Raw genomic sequence first — 27,980 nt, 5'->3', positions numbered from 1 at the left:
ATTGAACTGAATTTGAATAAATGTGAATTTATTAACACTTTAAAATAAGATGCCACTGAGACTTCAATCCTGACACGAGAACAAGTGGTTAATATAGCAACTTTCTCTGTCATATGAAGTGGCATGCTTTGCCAAAGAATTAGTAATATTTAAAAAATGAACTTACATCAGCAAATGATCAATTCTACTACTTCCAAACTGAACCAAGAGAAGGGAGGAAGAGAATTAATGTGTTTCATGACATTTGTAAAATATGTTCCACCAGGAATTTTAAATCAAAATAAAACTTGATCTTTAAGCATGTGACTTACTGTGAATTTATCCTCAATTATTTTCTTTTACAGGAGACTTGGCTGTGCCACTAGACAATTATGAGGACAAGAAGCCTGTTAGTCTCAGTCTGGGCCATAATCTGGGGAGCTCTTTTAAGTGGTGTCACAGCAGTGGGGGACGTGGTGGTACAGGAGGTGGCTGTAGGTTCAACAGCTGAGCTACCATGCCCCAGTAGTGATGATGGACATAGATTCCAGTTCTGGCAGCTCCATGGTAATCAAGTGTTGGGTCCTGGAAATGAAATTGATCGTGCCAAGTATAGATACGATGTGCTCACAGGGAAGCTGGCCATCAAGGTAAAGAGTGCTTGATCTCATGTCTAGTACACTGAAAGAGCCTATAATTTCCATCAACCAGGTGAATCAGCTACCTCTACCAAAATTGTTTTATGCAAATTGCAGTTTTATGTACTTCCTGAAAATATCTGTCCTGGTACGCACAGTAAACAGAGTAAAAACGGATATCTTTGTCTTTGTGGCCTTCACAAAAATAGGAAGCTGTTATACCATAATATTAAATATAGAAACCATGAGTGCACTGTATAAATGATCTGATGAATTAAAGCGTATGTGCCCTAAGAAGGGTTATATGTCAGCAGGGTTGGACAAAGATTAGATAGGTAGTTTGCAGGGGGGGAGCCAAACTGCATTAACATTTAACTGTTAGTTATTTTAGCAAGTGCTCAAAGTGATGACCTGTTTGGTGTATGCACGTCTGGGCATGCCAATGAATGGATATTTGTGTAGTATAGTTGAGGAATCCATGGAAACTTTCTTAATAGAATTTTGCTGTTATAACGACTAAGTAGTATTGTAGTGTACTAGTATATTAATTACCTTATTGTCATATTATCTTTGTGTACTATCCTAGACAATATTTCTTTCTTTTAATTTTTTTTGCAAATAATAAGTTATTTTATTTTTCTTTTATTTTCATTTTTCTGTAAAGAATGGCTAAAGAGTGCAGTTGTAGGAACTGTGGGTGTGGCCAGGCATTAAGGAGTATGAGGGAGGAGTTGGAGAGTTTGAGGGAGATAATTAAGATTCTCTCAGAATACAGGAAGAAAGGTATGCCTCCTCAAACAATGTATAGGATACAGTAGATGTAAAAGAGGGATGGAGAAGGAAAGAGGGATATTGTAGAAGACGGGTGGTGTAATGTTCTAAGGGCAAGGAGATTGCAGGCTAAGGGCTCTATTCAGGATCAGAATTCAGGACAGGTGTCTGTGAGAAATCGGTACAAGTCACTACAGAGTAGAGCAACAGAGGGAAGATGAGAAACAGGGAACTGTTGCTGAGAAGTGTGGAAGTAGGAGGAAGGGAAAAGGTATGAAAGGGACATGCAGAGTAGAGTAGAGAAGAGGATAGGAAAAACAGGGTCATCAGAGGGAGAAAATGGAGGAGGAAGTAGCTTCTGCAGCTGACAGGAAAGATAGGGCTAACCACGAGGGGAGGGGATCAAATGAGGTGGGTGGGGTTGAGGCTCTGGTCATGGGGATTCCATTGTTACACATGTGGGGAAAGTTTGTGGAGGAAAGGGAACCAGGGAGAATGTTATCCAGGAATTAGGTTGAGGCAGATGTTGAGGAAAGTAGAAGAGGAGGACAGAAAGGAGAAGGTGGTAGTGTTTCACGTTGAAACAAACAACATAAGGCAAGCAGATATAAGTACAAACATAGGGATGTGTGGGATCTGCTAAATGCAGCACTGGTGAAGTTTAAGGAAGTAGAGATAGTTATCAGTGGAATACTGTGTAGGAGGGTGATTGAGGATTTAAATGAGACTATGGAGTGGGTATGTGGGAAACTGGGAGTGAGATTTCTAGATCCTAATGGGTGGGTAGGAGATGGGGATCTGCACTCAGATGGCCTTCACTTAAACAGCAGTGGTATGTATAAGTCAGGAAATTTGTTTAGAAGTGTTATAGGGAGATACACTCAGGGAAACGGGGTGGTCAAGGGAGCGGTGGTAAGGTTACAGGGATCTAGAAGTCAAGTAGGGATGACGTAAAAATGTTAAGTGTTGAACTGTAGAGGTATTGTAAAGAAAGGAACAGAATTAAATAATTTAATAGATGTATACTTACCAGATATTGTAATAGGAGTTGAATCATGGCTGAGAAATGATATAATAGATGCAGAAATTTTCTCGCAGAACTGGAGTGTGTATCATAAGCATAGGATAGGAATGGTGAATGGTGAAAGAAGAATTTGTAAGCTATGAAAAAGTTAAAGATGACAAACATGAAATTCTAGGTGTAAGGCTCATTTCTAAAGATAATAGGCAAGTTGATGTCTTTGGAGGTAGGTATGGGCTGAAGATGCCCAAGAAAAGGGTGAAACATGTACCTGATAAGTCTATATAAATTCATGTAGATTCAAACCACATTAAATGTGGGAAGTATTGAATAGGTGGTTTTATTCAATTATCCTTTAGATATTTATGCCTAAGTGGTATGTTCCGAGCTGTCAGTGGAGAGATGGCATGGAATGACATTTGTACATGAATGAATTTGAGCAGGGTCTTTAAAAGTAGGAAAGATCACAATATGAAGATAAAGTTGGAATTCAAGAGGACAAATTAACCGAGTTCGATAGCTGCAGTCGCTTAAGTGCGGCCGGTATCCAGTATTCGGAAGACAGTAGGTTCGAACCCCACTGTCGGCAGCCCTGAAAATGGTTTTCCGTGGTTTCCCATTTTCACACCAGGCAAATGCCGGAGCTGTACCTTAATTAAGGCCACGGCCGCTTCCCTCCCACTCCTAGCCCTCCCCTGTCCCATCGTCGCCATAAGACCTATCTGTGTCGGTGCGACGTAAAGCAACTAGCAACAACAACAGGACAAATTAGGGCAAATATTCGTTTAGAGGAAGAGGAGTTAGGGATTGGAATAACTTACCACGGAAGATGTTCAATAAATTTCCAATTTCTTTGCAATCATTCAAGAATAGCCTAGGAAAACAACAGATAGGGTATCTGCCACCTGGGCGACTGCCCTAAATTAAGATCAGTATTGACTGATTGATAATTTTTTTTTTTTCAAATTGCTTTCTGTTGCACAAACACAGATAGGTCTTATGTCGATGTTGGGATAGGAAAGGTCTAGGAATGGGAAGGAAGCGGCCATGGCCTTAAGTAAGGTACAGCCCCAGCATTCGCCTGGTGTAAAAATGGAAAACCATCTTCAGGGCTGCCAACAGTGGGGTTCGAATGATCTTCAGGTTTCAGCGATGAGTTGTCAAAGATGCTCTATCACTCGGTCGGTCGGTCCTGATCTGCATTTGGGGCAGTTGTCTAGGTGGCAGATTCCCTATCTGTCATTTTCCTGGCCTTTTCTTATGTTTTATCAGACATAACCGGAACAGGTGGATCTAACTAACATCAGACTGTACGGGAGAGATTCCTCTGAAAGAAGGATACAGACTGTATTACAGCAGAGGACCTGAAGCGAAAAATGGAGTGGCAATCATACTTAGAAAAGAAATCCAAGAATATGTGGAGTCTACAAAATGCATCAGCGATAGGATGTTGTGAGACTCCAGTTTGAAAATGGCATGAAAGATCTATTCCAGTTGTATGCCCCACAAACGGGTTGCATAGATGAACAACTAGAGGACTTTTTAGAGGAAGTGGAGAAACAGACGAAGATAAGGAGTGCTATTGATGGGAGATCTAAATGCACAAGTTGGAATGCAAAGACAAGGAAGGAAGATGTTGTAGGGCCCTTTGGATATGGAAATGTAAATCCAGAAGGCGAGAAGTTGGTGGATTTTTCCATGAGGAACCAAATGATTGTTGGAAACACCTGGTTTAGGAAGAAGAACAGTCAGAAGATTTTGAAGATTACAAGGTATGGTTGGGCAAACAGATGAACAAAGACTATGATTGATTATATAATCATTGAGAAAGAACACATGAAGAACCTTTTAGATGTTACAGCCATGCCTAAAGAAGCCTTTGGTGGAGATCATAGAGTTGTGATAGGAAAACTGAGTGGGAAAGATTGAAAAACCCCCATTAAGAAGAGAGAAAAGAATTAAAGTATGCAAGTTGAAGGAGAAAAGCATACAAGGAGAATTTCAAAGGGAAATAATACCCTTGGTACCCAGGACGGAGATGGGGGAATGTTGAAGATGAATGGAAAAGATTTAAGGAAGCACTGGTTGGATGTGCAGAAAAGGTATGTGGTATAACATCAGGAAATGATAAAAAGAGACACTGGTGGAATGACAGGGTAAAGAGTAAAGTGAAGGAAAAAAAAAATGGCATGGAAAAAATGTAAAACATATAAGACTGAAGAAAGTAGAAGAAAATATGTGGAGGCAAAGAATTTGGCCAAGAAAGTAGTGGAGGAAGAAAAGAGAAAGGTGATAAGAAAGTACTGCAGAACTACAGGGGAATTACTCTTATATCTCATGTTGCAAAGATAATGGAGAGGATACTGGAAAGTTGGATAAGGTTGAGGGTTGAAAATCAGATACAGGAAAATCAGTTTGGTTTCAGAAGCAGAAGGTCAACAATAGAGCCCACTTTCAATATGAGACAACTAATGGAAAAGCAATGGGAGTATGGGAATGATAATGGTAATGACATTCATTGACATTGAAAAGGCATATGACAATGTCCCCATGACTAAAGTTTGGGACAGTCTGGTGCAAAAAAGGAACTGGACAGGGATTAATAAAAATGATCATGGCAATGTACAAGGAATGTTGTAGTTGCATGCAAACACAAGTTGACAAGACAAGTTGGTTAAAATAACTAGTGGGCTGAGACAGGGAAGTGTTCTATCGCCAATCCTGTTTACAATAGTAATGGATGACATCATGAGAACAGCAAAAGCAACATAAGGAGGATGAGAAATGAACATCATCTTATTTTCAGATGATATTGTGATTTGGGAAGAAGACAACATGAAGGTTCACTTTACAAAGATAAAATTAAGTGTATCCTCCTAATTCAATACATCATAAAATTCCATCATTAGATGGAGTAGTCAAATTCAAACATGTTTCGACTCGTCTGAGCCATCTTCAGTGGAAACGGGGGTTGAAGTAATTTACATAATACAAGCTAAAAATGTGCCAAAAAACATAATGAAGGAACAAATGAAAAACAAGAGACATGACAAAAATAAAAACAGTACAATATACAATATTTACATCATCAAATGGAGCAAAAAACAACTTGCTGCAATAAAATTCAGTGAAAACAGGGTTTAATACAAAACATAATTGAATCTAAAAACTGTCTTAACCCAAGAAAAGAAACGAAAACAAATGATACAGATGGAAACAAACAATAAGTGCACATAGTGTGGTTGCGGACCTTGGCCGTTTTGAGAGGACAACCACCTACTAAACACCCTAAGTGTAAGAGAACGGGACCACTAGACTGAGAAGATACTGAGAATGCTGCTGTTCTAAAGTTTTAAATTTCATCGGTGTTTTTCCACCACTTGTCACATTTCACCTGCACATTATCTCAGGCTTGGTTTCTCAAACTTTTTCGCTCCCGCTCCCCTCCTAGCCATTCAATGTGATGGTGTTTCTACAAAGGCGGACTTTCAGGCTGAATTTTCGACACAATGATTTCATCCTGTTTTGAATTGTTATAAAACCAAAATTTTGTAAACTAAGAGGTCCGCTACCTTGCTATGTGCACTTATTGTTCATTTCAATCTGTATCATTTGTTTTCATTTCTTTTCTTGGGTTAACACAGTTTTTTGGATTCAATTATGTTTTGTATCAACCCCTGTTTTCATGAATTTTATCGCAGCAAGTTGGTTTTTTGCTCCATATGATGATGTAAATATTGTATATTGTGCTGTTTTTATTTTCGTCATGTCTCTCTTTTGTTTTTTCATTTGTTCCTTCATTATGTTTTATGGCACATTTTAGCTTGTATTATGTAAATTACTTCAACCCCCCCAGTCCGGCTCCATGGCTAAATGGTTAGCGTGCTGGCCTATGGTCACAGGGGTCCGGCAGGGTCAGGAATTTTAACCATCATTGGTTAATTTCACGGGCACGGGGGCTGGGTGTATGTCGTCTTCATCATCATTTCATCCTCATCACGACACGCAGGTCGCCTACGGGAGTCAAATCGAAAGACCTGCACCTGGCAAGCCAAACATGCCCTCGGACACTCCCGACACTAAAAGCCATACGCCATTTCATTTTTTCACTTCAACCTCCGTTTTCCCTGAAGATGGCTCAAATGTGTCGAAACATGTTTGAATTTGATTACTCCATCTAATGATGGAGTTACATAATGTACTGAATTAGGAGAAAACACTTAATTTTACCTTTGTAAAGTGAAAACCGTCAGTACGGAATAATTCTAATATCTTGTAATGAAGGTTCAAGAACAGTTGGATGTGGTGAATGGGAAGATCGAAGAATGTGTATTGAAAATAAGTGTAGGAAAAAGTAAAGCTCTTGTTATGACTAGAGGGCAGAAGGAAGAGAAAGGTCAGATTAGACTTGCAGACAAGCCCCTGGAAGTAGTGGAGACGTTCAAATACCTGGGGAGTGAATTAATGGAGAATGCTCGACTGGATGCTGAGACTAGTAAGAGGATTCAAGCTGGAAGCTGTTTCTATCATCGTGTAAGAAACATGTTATGGGACAAAGATGTGCCAATGGAAGCAAAGGAAACTATGTACAAGATGTATTACGTACCCATAACAACTTACGGAGCAGAAACTTGGACAATGACAAAGAAGGATGAGAGTTGAATACAGGCAGCCAAAATGAAGTTCTTGAGGAGTATGATACAGAAGAGTAGAAGAGACAAAATAAGGAATGAGAAAATCCGAGAAGAAATTGGAGTGGAAAAAATGAATGATAGAATAGAGAAGAGCTGATGAAGATGGTTTGGGCAAATAAAGCGAATGAGTGATGAGAGAATACCAAAAAAGGTGATGGAAGTGCAAATGCAAGGAAGGAGAGGCTGCGGAAGACCACAATTGAGATGGAAGGATACAATCCAACGCAGTATTATAGAGAGAAACCTGGACTGGGACACAGTGTTGGAGGAGGAGTGGTGGAAAGAGCGAAGAAAGTGGAGAGGATCCATATTTACTCCTACCCAGCTACATCTGGATAATGGGAAATGATGATGATGAGGGTAAATCTATGAATGTGTTTTACATCTTGACCTTTGTTTGATTTATTCCATTATCATTAATATTATTATTTATTTTCCAGGCTATATCTTCAACAGAAGCTGGATTTTACACCTGTGTTTCAAAGGGTTTGGCCAATGCTGCATTCAACAGCAAGTCCGTGGAGCTGGTAGTGAAGAAAGACTGGGAAGATGTGTATGAAAATGACTACGAGGTACACACTCTTTTTCAAGTTTTACTTTGATTTTATTGTTGAATACCTTAAGTAACTCTGAATTATTAGTGAAATGAACTCCTGTAAAGGGAAAGATTATTTGCCTCAAGTTTGTATTTTTAAATTAAGAATTTATTAACATGTTACTACTGTATACAACACCTAGGCTAAAAGGGAAAAAAAAAAATATAAAAATTAGTAGAAGAGGCAATAAACACTATTAGGTTAAAGTATAATTTAATGCAGTAATAAGAGTTTTATAAACAAGTACATATTTTGACATTCATATGCTTGTTTAAATGTTGAGGGGACTCACAGCTCATTCCCAACTTTTTCCTGATTTCCAGATTGGATAGCAATTTGGATATTACAAAGTAACAGTTAACTCATTCTTATTTTCAGACAAATCTATTCAGAGGACTGATAGCAATGGGTGTGCTAATAATCCTTTTGATCTTTGGAATAGTTTTCTACACGTTGAGAAGGCACAGAATAGTCAGCTTCAGAGGTAAGATGATTCTTCATACTACAAATTCCATTATTAAATTTGTGTTTAAATCAGTTAGTGTGTGTTTGGCCTAGGGAAAAAAAAAAATCTGCATCATGTTTACTAAATTTTTATACTGAAATTGAATAACATTTTTTTTGCTAGTGGCTTTACGTCGCACCGACACAGATAATGGCGATGATGGGATAGGAAAGGCCTCACAGATAGGTCTTATGGCGACGGTGGGATAGGAAAGGCCTGGGAGTTGGAAGGAAGTGGTCGTGGCCTTAATTAAGGTACAGCCCCAGCATTTGCCTGGTGTGAAAATGGGAAACCATGGAAAACCATCTTTAGGGCTGCCGACAGTGGGATTCAAACCCATTATCTCCCAGATGCAAGCTCACAGCTGCGTGCCCCTAATAGCAATAAAATAATTTCTATCTCATGCAATGATAAACAGTACTCTTTATACCTTGTAATAATACAAGAATCAAGCTAAAAATACTAAATTGTATGTTTTCTACAGCATTGCATGCTAGTTATTTCCAAAGAGTTCAATCGGATGATTTGAACATGAATCCTTCTAGAATTCTCCAAACATAAAAGGCTCCCAGACACTAAAAACATTTAAAGGTAGAACGTTAAAACTGTAACTCAAATGCAGACAGCTGGCCGCTGCTTAACATAAAACAAAAGAAATAATATTATTACATTCATTCTTCCATGCAATATAATCATAACATTATGTCAATAGGCTAAGGAATAATCAGGAGAAGGATGAATTATAATGATTTTTTAATAAGTATGCATGTCACATTATTGTGAATAAAAGTTGTAATTGAGCTAGTGAAGCAATAGGTTGTATTAGATTGCAAGTGTTGAACGTGGAAGATGGAAATTGCTGTGCAACAGTATCGGGTAGCCATAGGTCGATGGCACGGGCATGTGAAGTATATATGTGCGACGAACGATAAGTCACCTGCAACAAATGGGACTGTAGGTATCTCTGATGGTGGCAGCAATGGTGAGAATACTACTGTACTTGTAATAGGAGGAGTAAAAATGAATGCTGGTCCTGGACCAGCAAAGCAACTGGCTGGCAAGAGATCAATAAAATTAGGCTTGTCAAGCTGTGAAGATAAACTGCTGTGAATATTGTATTATAGGAAAATTTTCTTCTTGTTAATTTAAAATTTAGTGCTTGACAATAATGTACTTTAGTGTACCATTTGCCACCGAGGGAGACACATCATTTGCAAATAAAGAGATTTTGATTTGATTTGATGAGAGTAAAACAAAATGGAGATAAGAGTATGTAAGAGAAGAACTGAAAATCACAACAGAAAAAGTTGAGGGGAATTCTGGTGTAGAAATACTGAAGGCTAAAGTGAAGAGGTTAGAGAAAGTTGAGACAAGTCAAGTGGCAAGATAAAATGATCAACCAGAAAGCAAGGAGAAAACATTTTCATTTACGGTGTATTAGAAAATGAAAACAATTTAATAAATAACGTGTTGACATTTCACCATGTGAAGAAAAACTGCTGTGTATTGGATACTGGTGATCTGCACAGACTGAGGAGAATAAAGGAGAAGAGATCAATTAAAGTTAAGTCTTGGCTCTAATGGCAAAGAAAATTATACTGAATGTTAGAAATTTAAAAGAGGACAGGATATGGATGAAAAGACATACAAAGAAACCATAAAGGAACAAGGAATCCTGTTTCTATTTAGGAAAAGCAAGGAATTCTGGACCGAAGGCGTACATAAGAAGTAAGCACCCACAGAAGGTGACAGAAACTGGTTTTAAACTCTGACTCCCGCTCAGCTGAAGAAAATGGATGAGTGGCTGAGTTCACCGACTCCAGAAGTGTGTATTCATATGAGTGAGCTGGGAATGTGCAACGTTGCTACGAGTGCAAATTCTGCTAGTACAGCTTCAGGTGAAAAGTGCATGGTAGAGACGGCAAATGGAAGTGGACAGGCAACTCAATGTACAGAAGTGGTAATGTCCAAGTAGTTGACCGCCAACTCGATCAATGTTCATGGGCCAGTGAAAATACAGAGGATAGAGGAAAGGAGATAGTGGCCAAAGATAAAAGTTTGAGTTTAAAGGACTTCTGGTCTAAAAAGGATAAAACACATGAGGCCAATATGGACATAGAAATTATTAATTCATCAGAAGGCAGTATTGGAGGAAGCAAGGGTAACAAGAAGTAAGACTAGCAACTTGACAGAGGGTAACAGTAAAAAGTAACTAGAATGGAGAATAGGATGTGTCAATCTTCTTCTTCTTTCTGAAACATTTCTGCTTATGCTGGCCGTTCAATATAGAGGGATATTTGAATAAGATAGGGAGTGAAGAGATGAAACAATTGATGACCAAAATTCACACGATTACTTTTCAAAGGTTTTAATATACATAGCAAGACAATGAAGGGATAAGAGTCGTGGCCATGTTTGTTCTGTATGCACTGAAGACGTATGACATGATGAGCAGAGAAGCACAATGATCACCAGCATAGAGGGAGATATGCTGGTGGAATACTAACCGTAATAAAGAAGGAAATTGAGAAGAAAATTGAATTAATAGAAACAGTAGGAACATTTTGGATACAAAGATGAACCAGAAGGAAGATGTAAACTTATGCTTTGGTATAATAATAATAATAATAATAATAATAATAATAATAATAATAATAAATATAATAATAATGTTATTGGCTTTACGTCCCTCAGGAGTTCTTTTACGTGCCATTAAATCTACCGACACAAGGCTGATGTATTTGAGCACCTTCAAATGCCACTGGACTGAGCCAGGATAGAACCTGCCTCAACCATCTGAGTCACTCAGCTCTGCATATGCTTTGGTTTTGTCTACAGCCCTCCCAAGGGCTCATCATTTTCAAATGAAGGTTTTATCTACAGAGTTAGCAACCAAAATCAACAGATTAAGGAATATGTACAAGGATGGGCCATTAACATCATCAGCCAATTACTGAAAGAAGTAAAGGGAAACTCCTATTCTCTTGAAGGAAAAAGAGAATATTGGGTAAAGAAAATGAAAGATTATGAAAGATGGGACAAAGGCACAGGAACCTTACACTTTTTGGCACTGATAAAATGGCTGGATAAGAAAGATAATAGCAAGGAACTAGTCCCAAGGAAATGGAAGCTATGCTGGACTTATTGTAGTTGGACTATACACTGTAATACAGCTCTTGAGATTTAAAATTATTGAAAGAGAAATTAATAAAGTTTCCTATTTCAGTAAGTTTTCTTGTTGACTCTCAATCGGTGTTGCAGGGACTTAGGATCATAAACTGTGTTGTAAGGTAAGAAAAGATACCACAAAAATGTAATCACAAATACCTATATTTCACTTTCTAAAAAAGTAAAATTACACATATATTCTATTAAACTGCACTTTTTAGAGCATAGTTAACGATAAAGAAATGATGTTAATGTTTGCACAATCAGAAACTTATGCACTATTGGGTTAATGGTGCTGAAAATGGAAGGTCACACTTCAGTGAAACCAAACTTAAGCTTTTCATTTCTTTAAAACATTGAAAGTTATGTTAGGTGGCTGTGAGCTTTGATAATTTCAATTTCTATGATATTCTAAAGCCCTTTTCCCAAACACTATATGTTCTCTTCTCCACACTGTTTACATACCACAGAGCAACATGTTTAGCAGGTTGGATGTTCACATTTCACACAATACTGATTTGTCTTTTAATTGCTTTTTGAACAATCTTTGTTTACTTGTTCCTTCAGAATAGTCTTTTTCAACATTCTTGAAGTTAGTGTTCGTAGTTCGTTTGGAAGTCGGCCATTGACAAGTCTCTGACTGAGGTAGGGTTCAGTTAGATGCCTGGCAAATGTCTTCAGAAATTTGAAGCGGGTCACAGACATGCAGTTCTTGAGTGAACCTGAAAGAGTTGACTCCAATAATATTCAAAATGGTAAAGAAAATTGTGAGAGCCATCTGCATGTTTTTCTGTTTGTGTTGTAGTTCAAGGTTATCCATTCCCCCTTTGGTATTGTTTTAAAAATATGATTTCCTCTTTACCAGTGTCAGTGTCTAAAACTTTGCACTTGTGCATGCTGGACAGTAATATCACAGGTTTTTCTCTTTTTTAGAACATTAGAAATTAGCGTAAGGTATATTGTGAAGCCATACTCTGGAGAGCCCAACTTACTCTTCCTGTCTGGCTTAAATTCAGGTGGAATTTTTGTTTTTATTTTTCCTTACTGTGCCTACATAGGTTAATTTCTAATATTTTTAGTTCTGACACAAGTTCAATAGAGGTGAAGTAACTGTCGACGTTAATATTATGGTCTGTGCCATAAATTGGTTTTGCTAACCTAATTACAGACCGAGTTGATTTCTGAAACTTTCTATCTTTGCCATTAAATCAACGCCATAACTGATTTTCCCAGTATATAAATAGGCTGTGCTTTCTGGGCTTATAAACATATATACTCAAAATCTGCAACCTCTAAATCCGACAAGCATTTCATCCATGCAAGCATGAGCACTGATGTAACAACTCAAAGTATTTTCAATCATTCTCTGAAGTAACCGTGATACTGCTGTTGTGGGATCATCTCTGCTGGTCTGATCATCAAATCTTCGACAATATAACAAATTTAAGAATCTATTCATAGATAACGTGGCACGATAAATATCCCCTCCTGATCAGTCTGTGGCAAAAATGATTCAACACATTCATGTTTAGATTTGAAAATAGTAAAGTAAAGAAAGCCAATAAATGCTCTTAGTTCATTGGCATTAGTATCTCTGAGTTCCGTTCATGTTTGATCAAATTGATGTAATCGATATGATGCTATTTTTATTCATTTGTATCCTGTGTGATTTTGTTCAACATAAACACACTCTCGCTTTTAGGGGACTGCTTATGATTCCTAATTTCCTTGAAGCCCTTTTTAGGGACGGTAATTTTATGAGGTTGTGAGCTGAAGTTCTCATAATTTTGTTAGGTTCAGTAACTGACCATTTAAATCTGTTTCTACTATAGAAACCGAATGGCTTATCATTTCCATGTAGATTTTCCGTGGAACTTTCTTCACTTCTTCTTCTTCATCCAAATTGGTATCATGCTGAGAATTATAATCCGGATCATTTTTATTCACAAGGTTGCTGGCATCACTTCCTTTATCATCTTCCTCTAAATCATTGTTTATACAGTCTATGATCCTAGGATCAGACATTGCCATACCAGTCAGAGATGTAGAAGCCACAGTAATGTCTCATATGAACAAAAAGTACTCAATGGGTGCTCCAAATGAAATTATAAACTTATCAAAACTTCTCTGTCAAAACCAACTTCATACCCCAAGAGGTGATGTGGGGTCATGAATGGCATTACACAGTATTTAAAGAGAGTCACTGAGAGAACAGTCGCCCACTAAGCACATTCACTCCAGCCGACAGCTGATGTTGAACTGAAGAAAAGGAACAAACAGGACAAGGTGAGAAAGGGGAATGTAAATTTTCACTGGTCTCTTTAAAGATCCCAGAACACTTTTTGAGGGTTAATCATGATCAGTCTCCTTGCATAATTGCAGGTTTGTATCATCTCCAGAATCCATACCACAACAGGATGAAGATCAGTGTTGTAGTTCAAATTTCACTTCTTCTTCCTGGTCTTTTCCCCAGTTTATTGGGAGTTGGCACCTGATGTGGATGTGACCCATTTTTACAGCTGAATGCCCTTCCTGATGCTAACCCTGTGTGGAGAGAACTCTTTAACACATTGCTTTACATCGTACCGACACAGATAGGTCTCATGGCAACGATGCGATAGGAATAATAATAATGTTATTAGCTTTACGTCCCACTAACTACTTTTACGGTTTTCGGAGACGCCGAGGTGCCGGAATTTAGTCCCGCAGGAGTTCTTTTACGTGCCAGTAAATCTACCGACACGAGGCTGACGTATTTGAGCACCTCCAAATACCATCGGACTCAGCCAGGATCGAACCTGCCAAGTTGGGGTCAGAAAGCCAGCGCCTCAACCGTCTGAGCCACTCAGCCTGGCTGATGCGATAGGAAAGGGCTAGGAGTGGGAAGGAAGCAGCCCTGGCCTTAATTAAGGTACAACCCCAGCATTTGTCTGGTGTGAAAATGGGAAACCATGGAAAACCATCTTCAGTGGGGTTCGAACCCACTATCTCCCAAATGAAAGCTCACAGCTGTGCGCCCCTAACCGCACGGTCAGCTTGCTTGGTAGTGAAGTGATGTATTCACTATTGTGTGTTCCTGAGGTGGTTGGTGGTGTGATGTGTTGTGTGTACATGAAGAGAAATGCACTAAAACAAACGCAAACACCCAGTCCCCGAACCCGAGAAATTAACCATATGCAGTTCAAATCCTCAGCCTGGACAGGAATTGAAACCAGGGCCATTTGATTCCAAGGCCAGTACGCTGACTATTCAGCCCAGGTGCCGGACTGTAACATACATTTCTCTATGATCCACAGATGTCATATTTTTTTCTTTTTTTTTTGCTAGTGGTTTAATGTCACACTAACACATCAAAGGTTTTTGGTGATGGAAGGATTGGAAAGGGTTAGGATTGGGAAGGTAGTGGCCTTGGCCTTAATTAAGGTACAGCCTTAGCATTTGCCTGGTGTGAAAAAGAGAAACCACAAGAAAACCATCTTCAGGACTGTTGATTCAGTGGGATTCGAGCCCATCCCCAAATGCAAGCTTACAGTTCCACCTTTTCAATACAATAAAATTCTATTGCGTAAAATTGTGTTATAACATATTTATTACGGTACCAGTTACGACACATTCTTAGTGTCATCATCAGCCAATCTGATACAGCGAGCAAGAAAATAAAATAAATATGACAATACACACACATGGTACAAGAACATATATCGAGTATTCCACTTAAAGGAAAGTTCTAGATAAAAAATAGGCAACAAGGTTTTAAAAAACATGAAACTTCTAGTTGTAATGGGTTAACAATTAATTAATCTTGATGTGAAGATTAAAGTCACTCATTCTAATGCTGAGTTTTTGATTAAGTGTAAGTTAAAGAATTCAATAACATATTGAAATCTTGATGATTGTCTTGTAAAATACGTCTCAAAGGAGAGAAGGAACTGTATAGTGTTGTTGTTTAGCAGAGCCTTCTAAGCTTTTGTTGTTCCGGCACATCAAGACGTGGAAATATACACTGAAGAAAATGGAAATTGCAACACCCAGGAGTAGTGCTACACTGCTGCAATTGAACATGCAGGACGAGTGATTGGTTGTGCTTCGATGATTATACTTTCAAGTCCCTCTGATCGCAAGTTTGGACAACAATCAATACAGGATGTGCCCACCACGAGCTGCAATACATTGATGAATTCGTCAAGGCATGGAGTCAATAAGGCCCTGGATCACTTCCTGAGAAATTGTGGCCCATGCTTGCTGCACTGCATGGGTCAGTTGTTCCAGAGTTGTGGGTGGCTGAGGACGGTTGGCCAGTTGTCGACCCATCATGTCCCACACATGCTCAATAGGACTGAGGTCCGGGGATCTGGCGGGCCATTCTAAGGTTGTGATGTCGTGGAGAGCTTCTCTGGAGATGCGTGCAGTGTGAACCTGGGCACTGTCCTGCTGAAACATCCCATTAGCAATGTTCACCATCATAGGGACAACCACTGGATTGAGTACCCTATCAACGTACTGTCAAGCAGTCATAGTGCCCTCAACAAGCACTAATTGTGATTTCACATTAAAGCCAATAGCTCCCCAGACCATAATGCTTGGTGTTGGCCCTGTGTGCCTCTCGACAATAAGATCTGGGCGGCCCCTCTCCCGGTACGTTGGCGCACACGATTCCGGCGATCACTGCGGGCAAGACAGAAGTGCGATTCATCACTAAAGACGACCCTACGCCATTCGTTGACCCTCGTCGATCTTTCTCGACACCAGGCCAGCTTTACACGTCGCTGTTGTGGGGTCTGCAGGGACACAGGCTCGTAAGCCAGCTGCACGCAGGCGATTACCAACTGTTTGTTGTGTAACGTGGGGTGCCACAGCTGCTCGAATTTGCACTGCTGTTGCATGGGGTTCTATCCGGGCCATCCGAATGATGCGGCAATCCTCTCTCACAGTTGTCTGTCGTGCTGGGCCTGTGCCAGGTCTATGAGTGTGGATACCTTCATTTGACCACTGCTGCCATACACGTGCAGCAACAGTCCTTAGCAATAATCCAGCCTCCAACAGCCCAATTATCCGAGCCCTCTCAAACGGCGACAGTTGTTGATAGCGTGCTCTTCTATGTCGTCGAGGCATGTTTGACGGGGAACACTTCACTGCACAGACTGCAAGTCAACTACGCTACACCAGAGTCCGTATACTGGGGTTGATTCCTCCGCGACCAATCATGTGGGGAGACCTGTAACAACAATCCAATGGGTCTGAAACTTTGATCGTTCACATACCTACATGGCATCGTTCCATATCTTGAAAATCAACACTAATGACCAATGCCTTCATGGTGTTGCAATTTCCATTTTCTTAAGTGTATATACATAAAGGTCCTTTAGATATTGTATAGGACCAAGGTTTCTCAGTCCGATGCGGAGCATGAAGCCTAAAGAAAGAAAGAAAGAGGCCTAATTAAGTATGCAAAAGACGTTAAGGGGCAAGACAAACAAAGGGGGAAATAAAGACAGAAGAAGGACTTACTATGATACAAGGTTCACCTTGTTCTGCGTGCTGTGAAGAGGAGATGAGAGTCGAAACATGTGTGGAAGCAAGGATGGAGCTAAGGCAGGAGTAGGGGGAAGAGGAGAGGGAACTAGGGAATACGGGAAGGTGTTCATGGTGGATTGGGGAGGGGGGGATGCGGTGGGGGCAAATAGCGCGAGAAGGGATTGTGTATGGCATGAAAGATCGAGCCCTGACTTGATAACTTGATGTTTTTGAAAACCATAATGACAATGTCAAAGAGGATGTTGGATTTCTCTGATATGTCATTTAAGTATAAACTGGGGTCAAAAAACTGATCAAGATGTATGTAACAGTTTTCAGTGGCATCAAGAAAGGGGCCTTTGCTTAAATTCTTGAGAATTTCTATATCTTGGTCTATATTAACAAAACTACGTTTTAAATCGTGCATATGTTGCCCCACACCTGATTTTAAAGTTACATCTGTTCTGCCCTATGTAAGAAGAGTTACAGCTATTGCATTTAAATTTGTAGATGCCTGACCTTGAAAACACATTAGTTTTATTCACTGAAGTGGAATTATGTACCACCTCCACATCCCTATTGTTGGTTCAAAAGGAAGTCTTAGTAATGTGTTTCTTGAAGATGTTAACGATACTATAGAAGTCTTCATTAAAGGTGAAAGAATAAGCGGCAGGGTTCTCTTAATATGTTGTATTTGGTCGTGTTTAAATTTATGAATAATTCGTTCTATAAAAGAGTTGCTGTAGCCATTGAATCTAGCGATGGACTGGATTATATTTATTCTTTAATAAAGTCTTATTTGGACATCAGCATTTTGAAAGTGCGGTTGACCAAACTGTTGTAAGTAGCACATTTATGCGTTTGTGGGTGTGATGAATCCTGCCTGATAGTGGTTGTCGTTTGCGTGGGTTTCCTATATATCTTATACAATAATAAGGTTAAAAGCCTGCTTATCGTTAGATCTAAAATATTGATTGATTTGTTGAATTCAGATTCAAGGGTGAATTTTATATGGGGATCAATATTCTTGAGATTAGTAAGAGTGGATGACTCATTAACAGTTCAGTCATCAAGAATTACCAAGGTGTCATCAACATACCTAGCCCAAAAACGTATATTTGTAAAGGTGCCGTTGTTATCAATTACAGTGTGTTCTAAAAAGTCTAAATAAATTTCCACTATAATCAAGTATTTGGAACATGTTAATGCGATAAAATACAATAGATTCTCAGCTGTGGGGCAACATATGCATGATTTAAAACATAATTTTGTTAATATAGACCAAGACATATAAATTCTCAATAATTTAAGCAAAGGCCCACTTCTTGATGCCACTGAAAACTGTTATTCATATCTTGATCAGTTTTTTAACCCCAATTTAAACTTAAATGACATAAAAGAAAAATCCAACATCCTGTTTGACGTTCTCATTATGGTTTTCAAAAACAAAGTTTTCAAGTCAAGGCTCGATCTTTCATGCCATACACAATACCTTCTCATGCTATTTGCCCCCACCACATTGCCCTCTCCCCGATCCACCTTGAACACCTTCCCCTCATCTCTATTCCCAAGTTTCCTCTCCTCTTCCCCCTATTCCTGCCTTAGCTTCGTCCTTGTTTCCACACATGCTTCGACTCTCAGTTCCTCTCCATATGTCAAGCTTCACGGCACGCAGATGAAGGGGAGGGAGCCTCATATCATAGAAAGTTCTTCTTCTGTCTTTATTTCCCCCTTTGTTTGTCTTGCCTCTTTACATCTTTTGCATACTTAATTAGGCCTCTTTCTTTCCTTCTTTCTTTCTTTAGGCTTCATGCTCCGCATCGGACTGAGAAACCTTGGTCCTATACAATATCTAAAGGACCTTTATGTATATATATTTCCACGTCTTGATGTGCCGGAACAACAAAAGCTCAGAAGGCTCTGCTAAACAACGCTATACAGTTCCTTCTCTCATTTGAGACGTATTTTACAACAAGACAATCATCAAGATTTCAAAATGTTATTCAATTCTTTAACTTACACTTAATCAAAAACTCAGCATTAGAATGAGTGACTTTAATCTTCACATAAAGATTAATCAAGAATATTACGTTGTTAACCCATTACAACTAGAAGTTTCATGTCTTTTAAACTTTGTTGCCTATTTTTTTTATCTAGAACTTTCTTTTTTAAATGGAATACTCAATATATGATCTTGTACCATGTGTGTGTGTGTATTGTCGTATTTATTTTATTTTCTTGCTCGCTTTATTAGATTGGCTCATGATGACACTAAGAATGTGTCGAAACCGGTACCGTAATAAATATGTTGTGACGTAATTTTGGGAAACAGAAATGTATTGTATTAAAAAGGTGGAGCCTTTGAATTTAATATATTTAATTGTGATTCTCAGTTCAATACGGAACAATTTCAAAGTTTTTAACTTTGAACCCTAATAGGATGGCTAACTCACCTGGTCACAAATATTTGCTTTGTATTCATAGCATAACAGGATATTCCAAATCATGTAAAGAGTTGGGAGATAAATGGAGATCTATAAACCACACAGCTCTTATAGGAGTTCCATTGCACACACAGTAAAGGGAATAATAGCAAGGCTACATTGACTGGTTTGTGGTACTCACCCAACAACTCTCCTCATATTGTACCATAGACAAAAGGTAAACATCTATTAATGGTATCTTTTCTTTTTTGTCCCCTCTCTTCAATTTTAGTTCTATTAAGGAGATATCAAAGTGACGAAGTTTTGTCAGAAAAATAGTTTTTAATGTGTTGCTCCCACACTTCAGCAATCTTAATGCCAATGGACAGAATCAGCACAATCCAGTGAACTGTGCTACATTGCCAGTCAAGACGATACAAGGTTCCTTGGTGTGAGGGTAGAATAGTCTTGTAAACGTAACAACTTAGTTGTCAGGAAGTCACTGGAACTACGGTAGGTCATTAATTCAATGTTATTGGCTTTATGTCCCATTAACTACTTTTACGGTTTTCGGAGACACCAAGGTGCGGAATTTAGTCCCACAGGATACCTTTAATGTGCCAGTAAATCTACCAACATGAGGCTGACTTATTTGAGCACCTTCAAATATCACTGGACTGTACCATGATCAAACCTGCCAAGTTGGGGTCAGAACATTGCCTCAATCATCTGAGCCACTTAGCCCGGATCGGTAGGTTATCTTGGGTTTTGTGGCATGAGGCAGATTTGTACTTATTTCAAATTCTATTTCAAAGTGAATGCAAACTGATCTGTGATTTCATCAAAATTAATTACATATTCATTTTTGGGTAAATATTCAACCTGGTATTTCAGTTGTTCAAAAACAACTACTATGAGTTTATATATAAAAAGATACGAACATAAATGAATACATTCATAGAATAAACACACGTTGACAGGTCAGTGTGGGAGAGGGAACAAGAGAATGAAAACACGAGAGGACAAGGACAGTCTCCACATCTTCACACATTACCATCTTTCAACTGACTGAATTTCTCCTCATCAATACCATTTCTTCTCAGCCCTCGACAAGCTCAGTTCTTATTACATGTAACTAATCTCATGATTAGACCCGTATTGAATTTGCTATAATATGCTTACAATATTGTGATTTCTGCCCCCCCCCCCCCTCCCCACCTTTTCAATACAATTGATTTTATGTTGTTAGATCATAATGCTACAACACTGTTTTATAGGGACATGTTTCGCTTGAATTTCAAGCATCCTCAGCCTATATAATCATCTCAAGGTTTAGACCTGTCGTAATTGATTTGTTTTGACAAATTTGTGCTTAATTATAATTCTAACAATAAAGTAATAAAATATATAAACATAGGAATTTATGAACACATTAATAGGTTAACAATATGAATGACTATACTAAAATTGGAATAACCATTAATTCTAAAGATATTGACATCCAATACACAGTGTCTTCAAATGTTGAAAATTTGGCTAAAATTGTTTTCTCAAAGTTCTAGTTTATTAAAAACAATTGTAATTTGACTTCTATGTTAAAACTTGAGTCATAATTATAGTTAAAACTTATTGGTGTCTTAAGATTAAAATCTTGGATCCATTTGGAATTCAACTTCATGTTTTAATTTTGAGGCTTGCTACTGTAATTTAATAGTTTTGGACAGTAAAATGTTGAATTAGTTTCATCGAACTAGTCTTATTTTGACGATCAGATTTTCCATTGGTAGTAGTTTGTATTTATGAGGTTTTTAGTCAAAAGGGACGTCAATCCAAATCTTGAGGAGTTGATTTGTTTCCTCAAGATTTTGGAATGACGTGCCTTTTGACTAAAAACCTCATAAATACAAACTACTACCAATGGAAAATCTGATCGTCAAAATAAGACTAGTTCGATGAAACTAACTAATTCAACATTTTACTGTCCAAAACTATTAAATTACAGTAGCAAGCCTCAAAATTAAAACATGAAGTTGAATTCCAAATGGATCCAAGATTTTAATCTTAAGACACCAATAAGTTTTAACTATAATTACGACTCAAGTTTTAACAAAGAAGTCAAATTACAATTGTTTTTAATAAACTAGAACTTTGAGAAAACAATTTTAGCCAAATTTTCAACATTTGAAGACACTGTGTTTTGGATGTCAATATCTTTAGAATTAACGGTTATTCCAATTTTAGTATAGTCATTCATATTGTTAAACTATTAATGTGTTCATAAATTCCTTTTATATATTTTATTACTTTATTGTTAGAATTATAATTAAGCACAAATTTGTCAAAACAAATCAATTATGACAGGTCTAAACCTTGAGATGATTATACAGGCTGAGGATGCTTGAAATTCAAGCGAAAGTCCCTATAAAACAGTGTTGTAGCATTATGATCTAACAACATAAAACCAATTGTATTGAAAAGGTGAAAATCACAAAATTGTAAGCATATTAAGCTCAGTTCTCTTTCACAACTCCCTAAGGAAGCATCTTCAGTCTTGGTGTGGGAAGTATAGGAGAAGAAGAACATCAGATACACACAGGAAAAGACAGAAAGATGAAGATGGATACAGGTGGGAAAATACCATGAACACAGAAAAAACACTAAAGGAGAAATGGGACCAAACAGGTGAATACTAAATTGAATATAAATATGTTTGTTCCTTTCCATTACCCTTATTACGAGTTTATTTAACTTTACAGAAGTCCGTGGCCTTGACCTGGCCTGGTTATGGCATCAAGTCTTTATGGTTCCGTTGATGGAAAAAGTTTTCACAATCAGAATGAATGTTATTGGCTTTACTAACTACTTTTACAGTTTTCAGAGATGCCACCATCAGAATATTGGCCAGTAGGGTAGGAGAAGTGGTGATATACAATTTTTTAATCACTAGATTACCTCCCAAAAGCCTGAATTCAATTCCAAACCACTCCAGTGTTCATATGGTGAGAGGGTATATGACGCTGTTAATGGTGATTCATCCGTTATACAGGGGAGTAGGCTACATGCTGACACCAGGTTTCCTCTCCCTACTTCATTATCATCGTCCCCACACCCAGACGTGCAAGTCGTCCATGGGTGTCAAACTGAAAGACCTACACCAGGCAAGCCAAATAACCCAGCCTCGACTGCACAAGTTTTCTTTCCTTCCTTCTTTCATTTTTCAAAAAATGTTAATCTCAGCAAACTTGGGAAGTTTTCCTCCCGTTTTGACTTAATGATCTTGAACTATTGTTCATATATTGTTTTAATCTCTTCCAGATATGACAGATGAAGAGTCACCAGATGAGATGCCACAAGGAGGAACCTACAATGTGTCAAATTTACCCACAATGGGAAGTGGCATCACACCAAACAGTCATGGGATAGACAATCCATCACTGGAGACAGACTTTCCTAGAGTGTTTAATACTATTCAGAAGACAAATGACTCGCAAATATGATCTATGTGTCCTTAAGTAGTGATCTTCAGTAGGTACTTCCCTGAAATAAGATATGTAGTTAACACATAACTACAACTTGTAAATATCATTACTAATGTTCTATGAACATTATTAAAAAATTAGCAGCATGATTGTGAAAATGGACACAGTGTGAAGGTTACATGACTGGAGACTTACACTGTGAAAAATGTTGGGTGTAGATAGTGCAGTACCTTTGTATTTATCCCCTTTCCTTTTCCTGCCAAGTGTGAGCTTAATAGAACAGCTGAACTAAGAAAGCTTGAAGAAATTGGTGCTACAGTAATTCACATAAAAGGTAATTTACTTTTATTTAAAGGTTATGACTGAATATAAGTTACTCTTGTGCACTCCTAATGACTTCAATGCTACTTACAAGGAGAAGGTGTGATTAGCCCACAGATCATTTAACCTGGAATGAGTGGAAGTGTAGCTTTTCACGCAATTCATCATGTGAACTAAAAGCCTCAAGACATTTGGGGCTGTTAACTTCAAAGTAGATCCCTCAAAATAGTAATAACCACTTCATCACCATTGATTGTGTATAACCTCCACAGAAGTCTGGTACAGATCTCCCTATTTGATGCCCATGGAGGACCTGCACATCTGGGTTTGATGATGATGATGATGATGATGATGATGATGATGATATAGGAAGAGAGTGAAACCCAGTGTCAGCACACAGCCAACTCATGTTGAATAACACCAAAGGGGTCTGTGCTCAAGGCTAATGTCACCATCTGATGAACAAATTGGCATCAGAAGAGAAATTGGATATATCACAGTTAGGTCTTTTACTGAATTTGTCCCTAGCAGGTGACTTGCTATGTGAGGTAGTAGTATCAAGACCTTTGATATCAATGTAAAAAGCACTGAAATTTTTAACTAGAAGTGAAGTAACACTTTTGTGTATATTGTAAATGCTATTGAAGAAAAAAACTAAGTTTGTTATAAAACAGAGTAACAGATGTAAAGCAGCTAATTAAATGCACAGTATTCTGTGAATACTGGTTGCAAAATTGTTGACACAACCTTCATCAGCGAAGGAGAAATGAAGAGGGGCTCTCCAGATAGTAGTGTACCTACATGTCATTGGAGAGATAAACAGGGAACAGGGAATGGAGAATGGCATATAGGAATGCTTGAGGAAGAAATAAAGGAAAGTCATTCAAACTTTCTGACAGTACTTCCCTAAAGCAAAATAGAAATTCTTGTCTCGAAATCAAATAAGTGAGAGGACAGTAGTAACCATTTAAAGATTTCAACAGTAAAGCAGTTGTCAAATGAGGTTTGATGGATTAAAGACTGGATGGTGATCAAAATATTAGTGCTGAGATTTTTAAAAGTACTATGGTGATCATCAACATATGTGTCTGGACTGTAAGGAATCACGCTAATGTAGAATGTTGAACAGAGTAGTAGTTATCCTTACGAAAAACATTTTGGAATAATAAGATAGCTTATTCTTCTGCAGCTTTTTAACATGCAAAAACATGTTTTTAAAAAATTAAGAAATATTTATTTATGGTATAGTTTATGAGTAGCAACAGGAGAAAAGTTACTGTTGAGAGGAGTATATAACATATGCACATTCTTATCTGAAAAGTTACTGATGTCTGTAAATTTCCTCATCACTTATTGTTACCAGTGTGTTCTTAGTAAGGAATCCTGTCCAAGTATATACTATATTAAGATTGTCTTAGGTTGAATACAACACATCTCCTTTTCTTTTACTAATCCTAACAGCATATTTTGCACAGCAAATAAAAGCGTTTAATTTGTAAATGATTTAAGAACATGTAAAAATGTAATGCTAAAAATCATGTAATTTATTTACAGAAAAATGTACAAATAGTGGCACGAAAATAGCTACTGCTTAACACACAAGGGTATACAAATGCCACTTAACCTCTTGCTAAGATCTCAAAAGTAGACTGGAAATGGAGTCAGAGAATCAAGGGGTGGAGATTTTAGTTAAACATTTACAAATTCAGGAAAGAATTGCTATCAATATCATCACACTTTCCCCTTGCAGCTCTAACATGAAATGTACTTTGATGGTTCCTTACTGAAGTACTGCAGATGAACTTCAGAGAAATTTAAGTACTAGTCATATATACTACCCTAATATTATATGCATTTCTTTCTTTTTTTTTTTGTTCAGTAAATGTGATGTTAATTGGGAGTGCCACTATATAATTTGTATCCAGAAGCAGAAATGTTCAAAATATGATACAGTTTGAAGTTTATAGTGCCATATATGGTATAATATTCTACCATGTGTGATAGCACATTCCCTGAAGATAGCATGGTATACATGGTATTACAAGAACAACAGATGTTACTGACATTACTGATCTTTTAATAAAAAATTATAAAACACAGCAGAAAGAAGTTTAACACTTTTAATCTTTTGTACAAGCAATACCTTTCCTTGACTAGACCATCAAAGGTAAAAAATCACCCCACACCAGGATGCAGAAACTGCTCTATCAAGAAATCTGTCTACCAACTACAGTCCAAGAATTGTAATGCCTTCTATTTAAAATATGCTTCCACATCCCTCTCTTATCGATGAACAACTTTAGCACAAGTAAAAAAACATAATAAATGCCTCATCAACAGTGCCTAATATAATGCTTCTTGTTAAAATCATAGATTACTGTAGCTTCCTCTTCCTCCAATAAGAGAAGATGAAATCAACATAATTTCATTCCTAAGTTCAGGGAAAATCCTATCCTAGGCACTCGTAACCTTTCAGCCCCACTGCCTACAACATCCTACTCATTCCATAGCATCACCTCACATAAGACTCTTTTCTCTTAATTGGTCATGATATGACAATATCGTTTTGAACTACACTATGAACATCCTTTGAAAACCTGTCAAAGTAAGTCACCCTAAATTTTTCTCTTACCTACTTTATGAGTTACTAAGATGCTACATGAAGACAATTGTTTTTAATGTATGAGGATTCAAATTGACTGTAAATTCATTTTCAAATCTACCAACTTTATCTTAATATAAGAGACCTCATCTAGAGATATGAAAGAAATGCTCTACAAAGAGATTTCTGAAATTTTATGCTGCTTCCAGCAGTGCATGCTACTCCAACTAGTGATGGGCAGTCTGAGATGGGGTCTCGAGATTGCTTGAGACTAGCGCAGGCACTGTTTCTCACGAGAAATTTCGAGAAATCTTGAGAACATTGTCCCCACATTGTGTGGCGAGCAGCGTCATAGGCCTACAGGTAGATGAAGCTGAATGTTATTTGTGCCGAATATGTGAATAACCAACCACGGGCCTTCTCCATTCCGTAAATACGCATCAGCAAGCGATTAGGACATTCATTTCTTTCATTTCTACGAAGGTCTATTTTGACACAGTATTACCTAACGATAAAGGATACTCATTCTGGCACTGTATGCGGCTGTAAGTACACAAATGAGAAGGGTAAGTACAGAACCTGACAGCTACTTTGTTATCGGACCCCACATTCAATATCCATATGACCAGTGCTCGTATTTACTGATATTTTGGTGACGAAGGAATGATGGGATGATCTGGCACTTAAGAATGCATAATATCGCTGAAGGGGAATTGTCTCAGAGAACACTTCCGGCCCAGCCTGCATCAAAAGAAGCTACACTGTCGGCAATAATTGCGAGGTATCCAGGTAGGTGTACATCTTACCTAGAATTATTCACAAATTATGCAGGGTTATTCAGCCAAGATGTCCACCTCAAATAACTTGCAAACCATTAAGATACTGACAGTACTTTTCTAGGCTTTTGACAAAATTTATTGGCACACACGCTTCCATATGAGAACGTTATTTCATGCAATAACTGCTTATGATATACTATCAAGCTTACACTCGTAGTTACTGGGACATCACACAGATCGCAGCACAGGAGAACTGATCTAAAGATTCCGGTGAGTCTTGAGATCTGTGATGTCCGTCACAAAAGTTCCGAGCAAAAGCATAGCCCATCACTAACTCCAATCATTTGCCTGGCATGTGCCTTCACGTAGTAGATGGATGGTCTTAGTATTCAATAGTGGTCGCTTCTCTTTCAAAGAGACAAAGAGAGACTCATAATGCAAACAAGAACAATCACAGGTTTAACAGATATGGATGAGGGAATGGAAAATAAACTAAAGCCTCAAATGACTACAACTGATGGAAAAGGAAAACTGTAAAGAACTTATGAACATTATAGCGACATCCGAGGAAGCTTTAGGTGGCGATCATTGAGCAGTGATGGCAAAGCTGAAAATAGGTAAGGCTGTACAGTTACAGGTAAGCAGAAGAAAAAGAAAAAGGAACCTGAGAATGTTGAACAGGAATGGAAGTTTTAAGGGTTTTTAGAAGATTTTTGTTGCAGAAAGAGGAATTGAATCTAGACAAACACTCTAAACATCAACGTACTTGGTAAACACACAACAACTCAAACTGCACACATTAAACAACTGAATGATACATACATGCGATTGTTGTGCATACATTTTATGCTCTGATAAATATGTTTATTAATTAGTGACTTTGTAATAAATTATTATTATTATTATTATTACTATTATTATTATAATTATATTAGTGACTTTGTGTTATATATTATTCCAGAATTTTGCATACACCATCCTAATTTATTATCTTCTTTCATATCACAGTAATATTTTTTGCAAAAGTAAGTTAATAAGGACAACTGTACATAACTTATGGAAATCATAGCCATGCCTGAGGAAGCTTTCAGTGGTGATCACAAAGCAGTGATTAAAAAAAAAAAAACATGGCACTTAACGCCCTTGAAAGGGCTTTGGTATGCTCAGCGACCGCTGCTCAGCCCGAAGGCCTGCACATTAAAAGGGGCCATGTGGTCAGCACGGCACATCCTCTCGGGCGTTATTCTGGGCTTTCGAGATCCCTACACCACAGGGCCGGTACAAAGCAGTGATAGCAAAGCTGCAAATAGGTAAGACTATACAATTACGGGTATGACAAAAACAAGGATGGAGCCTGAGAATGCCTAAGAGGAATGGAAGAATTTTAAGGATTTTTCAGTTTTTGTTCGAAGTGCAGAAACAGGAATTGTATCTTCAACCATCATCTTCCAAGTTTTCCATTATGGCTATTATTGGTATTATATTTTAAT

The 27,980-nt window shown here is 37.9% G+C and overlaps 1 protein-coding gene across 4 annotated transcripts in view; it reads left to right on the top strand.

The window, feature by feature from the left end:
- The window catches only part of LOC136866071 (uncharacterized), a 215,096-nt gene extending 192,146 nt beyond the window's left edge, over positions 1 to 22,950 (top strand). For all 4 annotated transcript variants that reach the window (XM_067142720.2, XM_067142721.2, XM_067142722.2 and 1 more), the window contains exons 2-5: positions 345 to 629; positions 7,544 to 7,675; positions 8,078 to 8,183; positions 22,625 to 22,950. In XM_067142720.2, coding sequence (XP_066998821.1) covers positions 372 to 629; positions 7,544 to 7,675; positions 8,078 to 8,183; positions 22,625 to 22,806 — 678 coding nt within the window. In that variant the 5' untranslated portion in view covers positions 345 to 371 and the 3' untranslated portion in view covers positions 22,807 to 22,950. The remainder of the gene's footprint in view (positions 1 to 344; positions 630 to 7,543; positions 7,676 to 8,077; positions 8,184 to 22,624) is intronic.
- The last annotated feature ends 5,030 nt before the right edge of the window (positions 22,951 to 27,980 follow it).

Source organism: Anabrus simplex, chromosome 3 (assembly GCF_040414725.1).
Source record: "Anabrus simplex isolate iqAnaSimp1 chromosome 3, ASM4041472v1, whole genome shotgun sequence".
NCBI classification, from domain to species: domain Eukaryota; kingdom Metazoa; phylum Arthropoda; class Insecta; order Orthoptera; family Tettigoniidae; genus Anabrus; species Anabrus simplex.
The sequence above is the reverse complement of the archived record's forward strand: the minus strand, read 5'-3'. Positions and strand labels throughout refer to the sequence as shown.